We start from the raw sequence: 12,997 nt of genomic DNA, 5'->3' as shown, positions 1-12,997 counted from the left end.
ACAGTGGTTTCCAGGAGTTTAGAGGCGGGAGGAAGGAAAGAATAGGTGGAGCAGAAGCTATTTTTAGGGCAGTGAGACTATTCTGTACGACACTGTAATGGTAGATACATGTCATTATATATTTGTCAAAACCCACAGAATGTATAACACTAAGAGTGAACCCTAATGTAAACTATGGACTTCAGTTAATAATAATTTATCAATAAATATTGGCTCTTCAGTTGTAACAAATGTACCCAATGCGTGACGTTAATAATAGGGGAAACTTGGGGAAGGGGAAAGAGTTGAAGGGGTATATGAAAACTCTTACTTTCTGTTCACTTTTTCTAGAAATATAAAACTGTCCCCCAAAATAAAGTCTACTAATGAAAAAAAAGATGTCCCCAAATTGAAGAAACCCAAAATACCACAGTGAGATACCACTTAACACCCATTAGAATGGTCATAATCAAAAAAATGGAAAATAACAAATATTGGTAAAAATATGGAGAAACTGCAATCCTCATACATTGCTGGTAGAAATGTAAAATGGTATAGCTGCTATGGAAAACAGTTTGGCAGTTCTCCAAAGAGTTAAACATAGAGTTACCAGCAATTCCACTCCTAGGTGTAGACCCAAAAGGATTGAAAACAGGTACTCAAACAAATATTTGTACTTTACAATAGCATAATCACAATAGTCAAAAGGTGGGAACAACCCAAAGATCCATCAATGATGAATGAATAAACAAAATGTAGTAGGTGTACCTACACAATAGATTACTCAGCCTCAAAAATAAATAAAGGATTGATACATGCTACAAGACGGATGAACTTCAAAAACTTTATGCTAAATGAAAGAAGCCAGACACAAAAGGCCATATATTTTATGATTTCATTTATATGAGACATGCAGAAATAGGTAAATCTACAGAAACAGAAATCAGCAATAAATTGCTAGGATTATAGACGTGAGCTTGGTGGCTCACGTCTATAATCCTAGCACTCTGGGAGGCTGAAGCAGGAGGATCACTTGAGCTCAGGAGTTCGAAACCAGCCTGAGCAAGAGTGAGACTCTGTCTCTACCAAAAAGAAAAAAATCAGCTGGGTGTGGTGGCGGGCGCCTGTAGTCCCAGTTACTCGGGAGGCTGAGGCGGAAGGATAGGTTGAGCTCAAGAGTTAGAGGTTCCCATGAGCTATAATGACACCACTGCACTCTACCCAGGCAACAGAGTGGGACCCTGTCTCAACAACAACAAAAACAAGGTTAAAATTTATATTTCTATTTTAATAAAATTTGAGGGAAAAAAAAAAAGATATCAGACTAGTGGTTGCCAGGGCTGGGAGAAGGGAAGAATGTAAAGTAGTAAGTACAAGGTTTTATTTTGGGGTGATGAAAATGTCTTGGAACTAGATAGAGGTAATGGCTAATTATTTTCTCATTAACATTTCATTCAGTAATTATGAAGAATAAAAGGAGACAAGAAATAAGAAGAAAAAACAGGAGAATAAAGAAAAGACGGGTAAGGAGAAAGGGGAGAGAAAAATAAAGCCGTCAAGGGGGTTGGGAAAAAAATCTCACACACCTATCACAAAGAGAATAGGATAGAGGTTAAAAAAAAAGAGAGAAATTCAATAGATTCTGAGGGAAGGATTTCAGTAAACCATTTTGCCTAATCATTATTTCAATCCATAATTATTAAGAATTTCTTTGAATCTTTTGTGTACCAGTCCCCAACTTTTTTGGCACCAGGGACTGGTTTAATGGAAGACAATTTTTCCATGAACTGGGGCAGGGCAGGGGTGGGACGGGGGAGGCTAGGCAGAGCTCAGGGGGTGATGTGCAGCCCTGATTTCCAAACAGGCCACAAACCAGTACCAGGCCACAGCCCTGGGGTTGGGGACCGTAGTTTTGTCACATAAAGGGGAATATAAATATTAAATTCAAACATTATTTTGGCAATGAATTTTATAGCATTAAGAAAGTTTTCTCCTTGCTAATGAGCATATTAGCTGCTGCTTATGCTTGAACCTTGGGTAACCACCTTTGGTCCCTACCTTCCCTGCTTCAATTCAGCTTCCTCCCTAGGAGCCCTCTCAGCTCCCTAGGCCCATTTCTCTCTGTCAGGGCCACATTTACAGGAGCTTGATGCAATCTAGAGAAGTACAATCTAGTGCTTATTGTGCTTTTGCTAAGGAGGCACTATAACGTGAAGAGTTAAAAGGAATAAGAGGATCTGGGGAAAGGAAGCAAGGATCTGACTACTTAGGGCTAGGTGAGGACTTCAAGGAAGATAGCCTTATTCTTCTTCTAGATGAGTAGCCTAGTTCAACAGGAAAGGGAAGAGAAGGGAACCAAGACAAGATTCAGAGTAGAAGCTCTGGTCAGCAACAAAGAATGATGTTTGGCTGGAGCACGAACATTCTCTCAGTGATTTAAGTACAGCGGATGGATAAAGTACAGAGTCAACTGAACTAAGAGATCCCTGACAACTTACCTCTGAAAGTAACAGTAACAAAAAGAGTTTGAGGATAGGAGGCAGAAGGGGATATTTTTGGGCCTACAGTGATCAGATGAAATGAAGCTCCAGGAATTAATACTATCAAATTCCATATTTTAAGACACTGCCTGCAAAACACTTCCTCTATCCAAAAGATTTCTTACCGTATATACTGCCAGCAAAGCCAACTGGTTATAGGGGCGCCCATTCTTGGGAGCAATGTGCTGGGCCTTCAGGTACCAACTAGAACAGAAAAACAGTAAGAAAATGCTAACTCTGTATCAGCTTTTTCCCAATTCATCCTGATAGCCCTACTACTTGAGGCATAAGCTGGAGTGTTAGATGTAACCCTGGAGTGGCAAAGCATGACTACAAGGACCAAAAAGGACATCTATAGGACATCCATATGGGAGGCGGCTCAAATGGCCCATTATTCTTTTTTTTTGAGACAAGAGTCTCGCTCTGTAGCCAGGGCTAGAGTGCCGTGGTGTCAGCCCAGCTCACAGCAACCTCAAACTCCTGGGCTCAAGCAATCCTTCTGCCTCAGCCTCCTGAGTAGCTGGGACTACAGGCATGCACCACCATGCCTGGCTAATTTTTTCTATATATATTTTTAGCTGTCCAAATCATTTCTTTCTATTTTTTAGTAGAGACGGGGGTCTCACTCTTGCTCAGGCTGGTCTTGAACTCCTGACCTGGAGAGATCCTCCCGCCTCAGCCTCCCAGAGTGCTAGGATTACAGGCGCAAGCCACTGCTCCCGGCCAGCCCATTATTCTTAATAGAGCTTAGCTTAAATGCCACACAGGGAAGAGAAATAATGAACTAGAGGTAAAAGTACCTGCGTGCTTTCCCATAGTTTGCTGTATCATTGGCTTGCTCCCGATATCTAGCAATATCTCCTTGGCAAATCATACATCGCTGGGCACTGATCAAGGCATATTTTACCTTCAAGAAAAATAATCAGTTAGTAGGCTACTGAAGAAACACTAACTTCAACCCCAAAGAAAAGGAATGGTATCAAAATGAAATGGCACTCACTAGTAGTTCTCAACAAAGTATAAGGTTTTCAGCCTAACCTTGACTACCCAAAAATAGTCACTCGTGTGATAGAAAATTTACTGAGAAAATATAGTGGCAGAAGGGAGGGGACTGATTCTTATTTCAAGCCACAGGCAAACGAAAGAAAACATTTTGAAACTAGGAGTCAGGAAACCTGACTCTCTTTGGTATAGTGTGTGATCTCAAAGAAGTCTTTGGGATACTCTGGGACTCAGTTTCTTCATCTGAATGTAAAAATACCTACTCTATAGGGTAACTGGAGGGAATAAATGTAAAGATACTTTACAAATTATAAGGTGATATGCAAATATTAAGGCAACTGTTTAGTCTGTTCTTTTCTTGCCATCATAATAGTCTTTCCTCAAACTATTAATATCACTGAATTGTGTTACTACATTATATTCCCTTCACCTAAAACAATAAATTACCCTTTATTAAACATCTACAATGTGCCAGGGACTGTGTAGTACTATGTTTTCTCACTGACAGACTTGGCATCTGTCCTTCATTGAAAAAATAGAGTAGACCCTTAACATCCCAAGACATGTGCCCAACCAAAAAAATCTCCCTAAGGAACACTACTTCACAACATATCATGCCACTCCACCTCACACAAAAGAAATTAACATATCACTGAATAAAGAACAAAGCTTCACTGAGGAGATACTGACCCTTCAGGAAGGCTCACTCACAAGCTAAATAACTAGCTACTGCATGTCATCCTCCTAGCACAGAACTCAAATTTGTGCCTCTCCAAAGTTACACATATTACTACATGTCATATACCCTCAGGGTCCTGACTACTCCATGCATTCTTTCTCTGAATGAACACCAAGAACCCTGAGTACTTAACTGATAGAGTACAAAGAAAACTGGTTATGCCTCCATACTATAGCCACTTTGCCCTGGTCTCACTCTGTCCCTTGGGCTGGAGTGCAGTGGTGTCATCATAGCTCACCACAACCTCAAACTCTTGGGCTCAAGTGATCCTCCTTCCTCAACTTCCCAAGTAGCTGGGACTACAGGCAAGTACCAGCATGCCCACCTAATTTCCATATTTTTTTTTTAGAGAGGGGTCTCGCCATGTTGTCCAGGCTGATCTCGAACGCCTGGCCTCAAGTGATCCTTCCACCTCAGCCTCCCAAAGTGCTGGGATTACAGGCGTGAGCCACCACACCCTGCCCAAAACAAATTCTTTCAAAGGCTCTCCATCATTCTTGGCATGAAGTTCTGGATGATCTAGCCTCTGCTTGCCTCTTCTGCACCCACTTTCCTGCTCATTCTCTGTGCCTCAGTCAAACCAGACTCTACTCAGCTTATAACACACCATACTCTTTTCTCCTTTGGGACCTTCAGGTATACTGTTCCCTATTCCTAGCATGTTCCTCTACTTGCATCTTCACATACACCTTCACCTGGCTAATGTCACAGGTTTTCAGCCTCAGCTTAATTGTGATTTTCTCAGTCTTCCATGAGCCGCTAAACCACATTAACCCTTTACAGTATATACCCAGAACATCCTTTGCAAAAGTCACTGCAACTGCAATTACCCATCCAATCAAACTCTGAACTCCAAGAAGCAGGCATGGCAGATTTTTTGTTCAGCACTGAACTGCCTCTGCCTAGAATGGCACCTACCATGTAAGGGGGGCTTAATAAATACTTATTGATTAGTAAGACAGCCTTGTACATAGGAACTCATCAGAAGGAGCAAAAAGCAAGAGGAAGCCTCTGCTCCATAAATCACATTCCTTTCTCTAATGAATCTCTAACCTCTTCCTAAAAATGCTCACCTTTCCCATTTTAAAACAAAAGCAGGCCGGGCGCGGTGGCTCACGCCTGTAATCCTAGCACTCTGGGAAGCTGAGGCGGGTGGATCGCTTGAGGTCAGGAGTTCAAGACCAGCCTGAGCAAGAGCGAGACCCCGTCTCTACTAAAAATAGAAAGAAATTATATGGACAACTAAAAATCTATATAGAAAAAATTAGCCGGGCATGGTGGCGCATGCCTGTAGTCCCAGCTACTCGGGAGGCTGAGGCAGTAGGATTGCTTAAGCCCAGGAGTTTGAGGTTGCTGTGAGCTAGGCTGACGCCACGGCACTCATTCTAGCCAGGGCAACAAAGCGACACTCTGTCTCAAAAAAAAAAACAAAAAAACAAAAAAACAAAAGCAAAAACTTCTCTTCACCCTATTCCTCCTTGCCTTCACAGCCAAGATTCTTATAAGAATGGTCTGTATTACTTTCATTATATCTACTGCCTTACCTCTCTTCACTACAATCTGGCTTCCATCCTCTCCAATGTAATCAACTTTTTTTTTTTTTTTTGAGACATGGTCTAGCTCTGTTGTGTGGCTGGAGCGATCATAGTTCACTGCAACCTTAAATTCCTGGGCTCAAGCTATCCTTCTGCCTCAGCTTCCCGAGTAGCTGGGACTACAGGTGCATGCCACCACTCCCAGGTAATTTTTCTATTTTTTGTAGAGATGGGGTCTCACTCTTTTTCAAGCTGGTCTTGAACTTTTGACTTCAAGTGATCCTACCACCTTGGCCTCCAAGAGTGCTCGGATTACAGGTGTGAACCACCATGCCCGGCCTAAATTAACTCTTAATGAGGTCATCCAATCCAATGGATACTTTTTATAACCTTAACATTTGACAATTCTATAGTACATGACAATTTTACCCACCTCCACCTTGAAATTTGATCTTCTCTCTCTAGACAGCCTTCCCAGCATCCCAACATCTGCTTCCACTACTATTAATACCTACACAGTGATGATTCCCGAATCTATTATCACCAGTCCAGCTTTCTCCTGAGCTCCAGGCAGACCAGAATATTCATTTTCAAGTTCCTCCTAGACACCTCGACCTCAGCATATCCAAACCTGAACTAACCTCTTGCTCTGTAGCCACTCCCCTAGGCTCCAAACTGAGAGATGATCCAGACTCTTCTTGCCTCCAATTTCATCCACACCAAATCAGCCAGCAATTCAATTCTATTTCCTTTGTATCTTTCCAATCTGGTCTTCACTTTTCCACCTCCACTGCCTCTATCTTAGTTCAGACCTACAACCTGACTCCTCTACCTCCATTCTTGCCCAACTCCCATCCAAACCTACCAATTTGCCAGAGTGATTGGTTCGAGAACAAATCTATCTTAATCATTCACTGAAAATCAATTAGTGGCTCCCCAACGCTTTCAGAATGAAGTCTAAACTCCTCAGCACAGCATATAAGAAACTATGATACAGTCCCTTCCATATTACAAACACTACCATATTGAACTTCTTGTACTTTCCCAACAACTCCTGGTTCTCTCTTGCTGTCTAAACTGCCCTTTCCACCTTCAAACTCCTACTCATGTTTCAAGACTTAGCCCGACAGTCTCTGAGAAGCCTTCCTTGACCCCACCAAGCTAAGTCAGATCCACTTTCCCCTATTCCTCTCAACACTCTGTATATACCATCACCATAGTACTTATGACATTACAATTGTTGGTTTAATCTGTCTATTCCCCCATGGAACTGTATCTTTTATTCTTTTATCCTCAACATCCAGCAGAGTGTCTAGCACATAACTAATACTAGATAAATGTTCACTAAATGAATGAATAAATTTAAGATAAAGAAAGAAGCTGGCTTACTGTCTTGCGTAATGGCTTGCTGCGAATGGCAAGACCGTCCATGTAGTCCTCCAGTTTGAACTTGTAAGTAACCTGCAGTTTCTGAAGCAAACTATCAAAGAAGTCACTACCCTATAAAGAGAAAAAAGAGAAGAAATGGCTGAATCAACCTATTCTGATCCAATCTACACACCAAAACCTGGGGCAAACGACTCTTTCACAGTTCTGATAGTGCTCAGACATCTATATAAAGGGAGTCACATACAGTATTTAGTGGCCACCAACTTGAGCACAAGACAAATTCATAGAATAAGCCTCCATAGTTTTAAAGATATGAACACACACATACATATGCACACACACAGTCACACTCTCTTTCTCTCTCTCTCTCGTTCTTTCACTCTCATTCTCGCTCTCTCTCTCCTAGGCCAAAACATTCAGAAAGCTTTCAGGCTGAAAACTAATTCCACTTGTCAGTAAGTTATGGTCCCAAGGAAGCAACAGGGGTAGGGTAGGGTAGGGTTAGAACCCAAGAAAAGGGCACAGTTTTTTGTCAATGTTCTGTTCTAAAACAGTATTTCAGGCAGCAAAAAGCCATCACAACTAGAGGATGCTGAAGCCTTTATCCTGCGGACAAAAAGATGACAGTTTACCTCATCCAAGAGCTCCAAAAGTCTGTTCCGAATCTGTTCTGGGTTCTCAACATTCGAATCCTTGAGAAGCTGCCTGAACTTCTCAATCACCTGATAGAAAGCATTCTTCCACAGGATCTGATCCACATTCTGATTATCAGAGAACTCAATATCTAATAGAATACAGCGCTCATATAGCTGCAGCAGTTCAGCTCTGGAATAAAATACATGCAACTTCTAGCTCCAAATACAGCACAGGAAAGGCTTAGACCCGCTTCCTGCAAATTAGCCACCTCCCCTGGCAAGAAATAAAAAATGTGACCAGGTATGCTATTCACTCTAGTTTCCATTCTGCACAGCAGAATGTCATTCTAAAGACAGTTATGCCTAGAAAAATAGTTTTTCCCCATATGTCTTCACCTAAATTTAACAGCTGAAATAAGATCTTCACTGCAAGTTATATGTTGTTCATTTCTTGGCATTTGAGAAAGTCTTTCCTTTTCCATTTCAAGATTCCATGTTCCCTTAAAGATAATTTTTTTCTTAAAGAAAAAGCAGGAAACATTTCTAAGACTAGAAACAAAACTTCTGTTCTTTTTCCAACTACCCCTCCCTTATAAAAATCAAAGTGAGGCCGGGCGTGGTGGCTCATGCCTGTAATCCTAGCACTCTGGGAGGCCAAGGCGGGAGAATCGCTCAAGGTGAGGAGTTCAAGACCAGCCTGAGCAAGAGCGAGACCCCATCTCTATGGGATCTTTCTAAAAATAGAAAGAAATTAGCTGGACAACTAAAAATATACAGAGAAAAAATTAGCCGGGCATGGTGGCATGTGCCTGTAGTCCCAGCTACTCGGGAGACTGAGGCAGGAGGATCACTTGAGCCCAGGAGTTTGAGGTTGCTGTGAGCTAGGTTGATGCCACAGCACTCTAGCCCGGGCAATAGAGCCAGACTCTGTCTCAAAAAATAAATAAATAAATAAATAAAATCAATGTAAAGGGAAATAACACCCAATGTCTCATCTAAAAAGTTCCTACCTACCTTAGCCATAGGAGTCTACATATCTCCAGTTTATCCCCATTGCCCTTTAGCCAGAATAGAACACACCATACCTGAGCTGAGCCATCTTCTCCAAGCCTTCAGGACTAATGCGGTCCCTCGAGAGCAGGTTGCTGAGCTGCAGTTCCTGATTGTCAGCCACCCGGAGAAGCCTATGTAGCTCCTGTTGCTGCATGTTCCTCATGTGCTGCTCTATCTCCTCAGGACTCATGGTGCTGGCAGGGAGAGGGCTACAAACATACTGTCCTGATGGAGTTGGATAGCCTGGGTAGTAAGGCCCTGGGTACATACCATTCGTAGGACCCACTGGGTACTGTAGAGGGCTATAACCTGTATAGGGATACTGGGAGGCAGGGCCTGGTGTCCGGGGGTAATAATAGGGGTTGTCAGAGTTTTGAAACTTATAGTAAGATGCTTGGGCCTGGCGTGAGTCACCCCAAGATGTAGGGCTGACTTCATCATCAGTGTCTAAGAAATGTAACTGGGGCACCTGGCTCTTTAGAGCAGGTTTCTGATCAGGATTGTTTGGGTCCCACAATCGGCGTGTGGTACCTCCACGGCCCCAATTCCGAGATCCCTTACTACCAGATCCAAATAAAAGCCGAGGTCCCAAAGGTGTAGACTCTGGAGAACCTGCTGAATTGACAGATAGGGTGGTATGGGCAGGCAGAATCAGAATGCCACGACCCCGACCCCGAAGTTCTTGTTTCAGGTTTTTGGACTCTTGCTTCTCAGATACTTTGCCCCCACTGCTCGAGCCTTTGTCAGGCTTTATCTTATCTACATCCTCCCTGGCTGACCTCACTATGGCAGAATCTTTGTTCATGGTTTCTGCATCAAAAGTGACACGAAGAGTACCTCGATTTTCTTTACAATTGCTTTTCTGCTCACCGTCCCCACGGCCAGACCAGTTTCTTTCTAAATGTTTCTTTCTTTCCGAGCTCCTCCTGGGTCCTAATCCATTTGGCTCATCAACTTTATCCTCGTCTAAGGAGTCAGTTGAGGACATAGATACTTGCTTCTTCAGTCGTGGCCTCTCCTTGGTCCTATCCTGTCGCCTGCGGCGACATCCATTATCAGCCAGGCCAGCTCCCTCAGCACTGTTGTTGCTACCAGCTGAGCTGGTACTGCAGGTGCGGTAACGGTTCCTTCGTTTGTCTGAGCGGGAATAGCGCTTTGCAGAACCAGGCTTCCCCTGGGCTGGATCATCATTTGCTTTCTTCATCCCCTCCCCTTTTTCAATCCTCTTTCCTTTTTCACCCTTTGCAGCCCTTACTCTGTCACCATTTGGACTCCTTTCTGTCTCTGCTCTGTCTGGTTTATTCACAACTTCCTCTTTCACGACGTGTCCCCTACATTCATCTTCCTCTACTCTCAGTTGTTCTACCTGGTTAAGGATTTCTTCTTCATCCACCCGGCTAGCTGATTCTTTGTTAACAGTCTGCAAACGCCGTCCAGGCTGATAGATCTGCAGGTCAGGTTTTTTTGTTCTCTTGATAATTCTTAGACTTCGATCCTCTTGTCCAGCAGTCCTAGGAAAGGACTCCTGTCCCTGATTATTTTCTGGGTCTACAGGACCATTTGGCTGTTGGTTGTCCAGTTCCTTGCAGCCATCTTTAATAAGCTGTGTACCATTTCCAACAGCAGAAGAATTTCTGTCATTAACAATTTCATCCTTAAATACCTCGCTCCCAGAGGGCTCCTTGATTTTAGGTTTGTTCCTTAGTCGAGAAAGGCCAGGCTTATAGATTTCCAGATCTGGACGCCTGTTGTCTTTGCGCTGCCTGGGTTCCTTTAATTCCTTCATGTTTTCTGTTATGTTGGGGAGAAAAAGGTAGAATAAAACAGGGGTGGGGAGAATTGTCATTCTGGTTAAGTAACAGAAAACTCAAGCAAGAATTACACATTCAACTGCTAATATTGGTGAATAAGAAAGGATATTTCTGTAGAAGTAGAAATTCTGGGTTTATAATATTTGTTCAGCAATTGGCAAGGCTAAGAATTTAATTGTATTGGAGCTACCTACACTTGGGTAGAGAAATGGGGAAAAGGCCATCTCCATTTGTGTTAAGTCAAATTCAGAAATCTAAGACCCCAACTACCTTATCATTTCCAGAACAAAAGATCTCTATCTTTCAGCATTAGACTGTTCTCTGTCAATAGAACCCTTGACTCCATTTCAGTGTTTTCTTCTGCCTCTAATATTTTTCCAGAGTGACTAGGTCCTTTTAACATAACAGGGGAAAAATTAAAAAGGAGAAAAAGAGGGGCATGCATAGCCTTCAATATCTCTGGGGATAAAAATGTGCAACTCCAGTCTTTGAACTTGACCGGGACAATCCTCTTGTTTAGTATACCAATTACCCAATCACATACCTCCTGTTGAAGCAAACAGGAAGCAGTTCTTTTCACATTCTTCAACTCCATCCATCCTCACCAACTCTCTAACAGCAGCCAGAAGAGTCATTCCAAGGAAATACTGCTCACACTACCATCATTAGAATACTGAGACTAACTGCTACTATGATGATGGAATATGAGAAGAAAAAAGTTCCATAAGGGAGCTTTCCCTGGATGCTGATGGAAGGATTGTGACATGTTCTCAAAATGCCAAGGACTAAGACACTCAGAAATAAGAGTACAGGACTTTAGAAACCACTCTCTAAGTCCTATGAACTTACTGAATGACAGACAAGCAAGTATCTATCACCTTTATCTATTAAGGGAGAGACTACTACAACCGACCACTAAACATTTCAGTGGGAAAGTGACGTGAACTAGAATAGTATCGAGTACTCCAAATGGAATGCTATATAAAATCCTACTGCTTTATAAACACGAATGCAAAACAAGTCCATAACAAGGTTCATATGTTTCAGCATTTACTCTCACTTTTTGCAGACGTAACAAAATAGAAAAAAAAATAATGCTTCAATATTTTCAGAAGTTTAAAACACTGCTTCATCAAGTAAGAACAAAGATAAAGCAGTTTAACCCCAGAACACCCTCAGCAGTCTCTGTAACTTAGGTATGTTTGGGGGAGGGGAGGTAGTCGTAAAATAGCTACCGCTACTTTCCAGAGCAACGGAAGAAAACAGCCTGAATAATCCAACTCAGTTGATCAAGGAAAACCAATTTCACAGACTGGCTGTGAGCCTGGAGAAGGCACCTAGCACAGCTACCATTCTACACAACTCCACTGCCTAATAAAGGGGAGATGAGACATTAGACTCTTTCCCAGAGTTTTCCCGAGGTGGCTGGAGACTTAAAATTAACTTGCAAATTGAGCATTCTGCCTGATAAAAACTGCTCCCACACAAGCCAAGGCCAAACCAGAGCAGAGTCAGCTCTCTGAGGTCCTGGATCCCTCCAGTGGTGCAGCTTTCAGAAGCCTGCCTTGGGGGAAAAAGTTCAGCAAGGAAGTCCCAGGCTGTTAAACCTGTCTCTTCAATTTCCCCCATTCCTTCTCTCCGACGCTACAGAGACGAAGGGGGCAGGCCTACGGATGATTCTTTTGGGAACGACACACCCCGGGGCCTCCACCAGACCCACTCCTCCTCGCGTCTCCTGACGCCTAAGAACCACCGGCTGGTCTGGGAGGGATGAGGCAAAGGGGAACAGTCACCTTCGTGGTGAGAAAGAGGGTGGACGCAGGAACTCGGGTCGGGCTCCCCCAGAGGGGGCCAGGACTGGCTGAGCGCGACCCCACACAGACCCTGGGGATGGTAGGGAGGTGAGGGTACGCCCGCGGCCCCCGCCCCCACTGTCGGGGGAAGGGGCGGGGGCTCCGAAGCGCCGCGGACAGAGCTGGGAGGAGGCAAAGGAGGAGAGGGAGGCGGGGCGGGCAGGCCCGGCCCAGGAGCTGGGCGGCGCGACTCACCTCTGCTCCCGGCCTGCGGAGCCAGAGTGGCCAGGATCCCTCGAAGCTCCGACGCGGAGATCCGCACACGCTCCAACCCCTCCGCCATCTTCGCGGCTGCTGCTACAGCTGCAGCTGCTCCGCCACCGCCGCGCGCAGCCAGGAAACCACGACCGACGGGCGGTGCGCGCGCTCACCCACCTCCCACCCTTTCCCCCGCCTCCTCCTTCCTTCCCTCCCCAACGACGGTGGCCGCACTGGGAGGAAAAGCGCTGAACGCACGTTCG

At 44.0% G+C, this 12,997-nt stretch overlaps 1 protein-coding gene across 1 annotated transcript in view; it reads right to left on the bottom strand.

Moving 5' to 3' along the window:
- The window catches only part of SMG6 (SMG6 nonsense mediated mRNA decay factor), a 214,872-nt gene extending 201,876 nt beyond the window's left edge, over nt 1–12,996 (bottom strand). Inside the window, exons 1-6 of the mRNA XM_069482148.1 lie at nt 12,732–12,996; nt 8,905–10,663; nt 7,817–8,009; nt 7,185–7,295; nt 3,320–3,426; nt 2,645–2,723 (exon numbers count right to left, since the gene is read on the bottom strand). Coding sequence (XP_069338249.1) covers nt 2,645–2,723; nt 3,320–3,426; nt 7,185–7,295; nt 7,817–8,009; nt 8,905–10,663; nt 12,732–12,819 — 2,337 coding nt within the window. The 5' untranslated portion in view covers nt 12,820–12,996. The remainder of the gene's footprint in view (nt 1–2,644; nt 2,724–3,319; nt 3,427–7,184; nt 7,296–7,816; nt 8,010–8,904; nt 10,664–12,731) is intronic.
- Nucleotide 12,997: the final 1 nt, after the last annotated feature.

This window comes from Eulemur rufifrons, chromosome 9 (genome assembly GCF_041146395.1).
Source record: "Eulemur rufifrons isolate Redbay chromosome 9, OSU_ERuf_1, whole genome shotgun sequence".
NCBI classification, from domain to species: Eukaryota; Metazoa; Chordata; class Mammalia; order Primates; family Lemuridae; genus Eulemur; species Eulemur rufifrons.
Note: the sequence above shows the minus strand (reverse complement) of the source record. Positions and strands in the feature narration are given on the sequence as shown.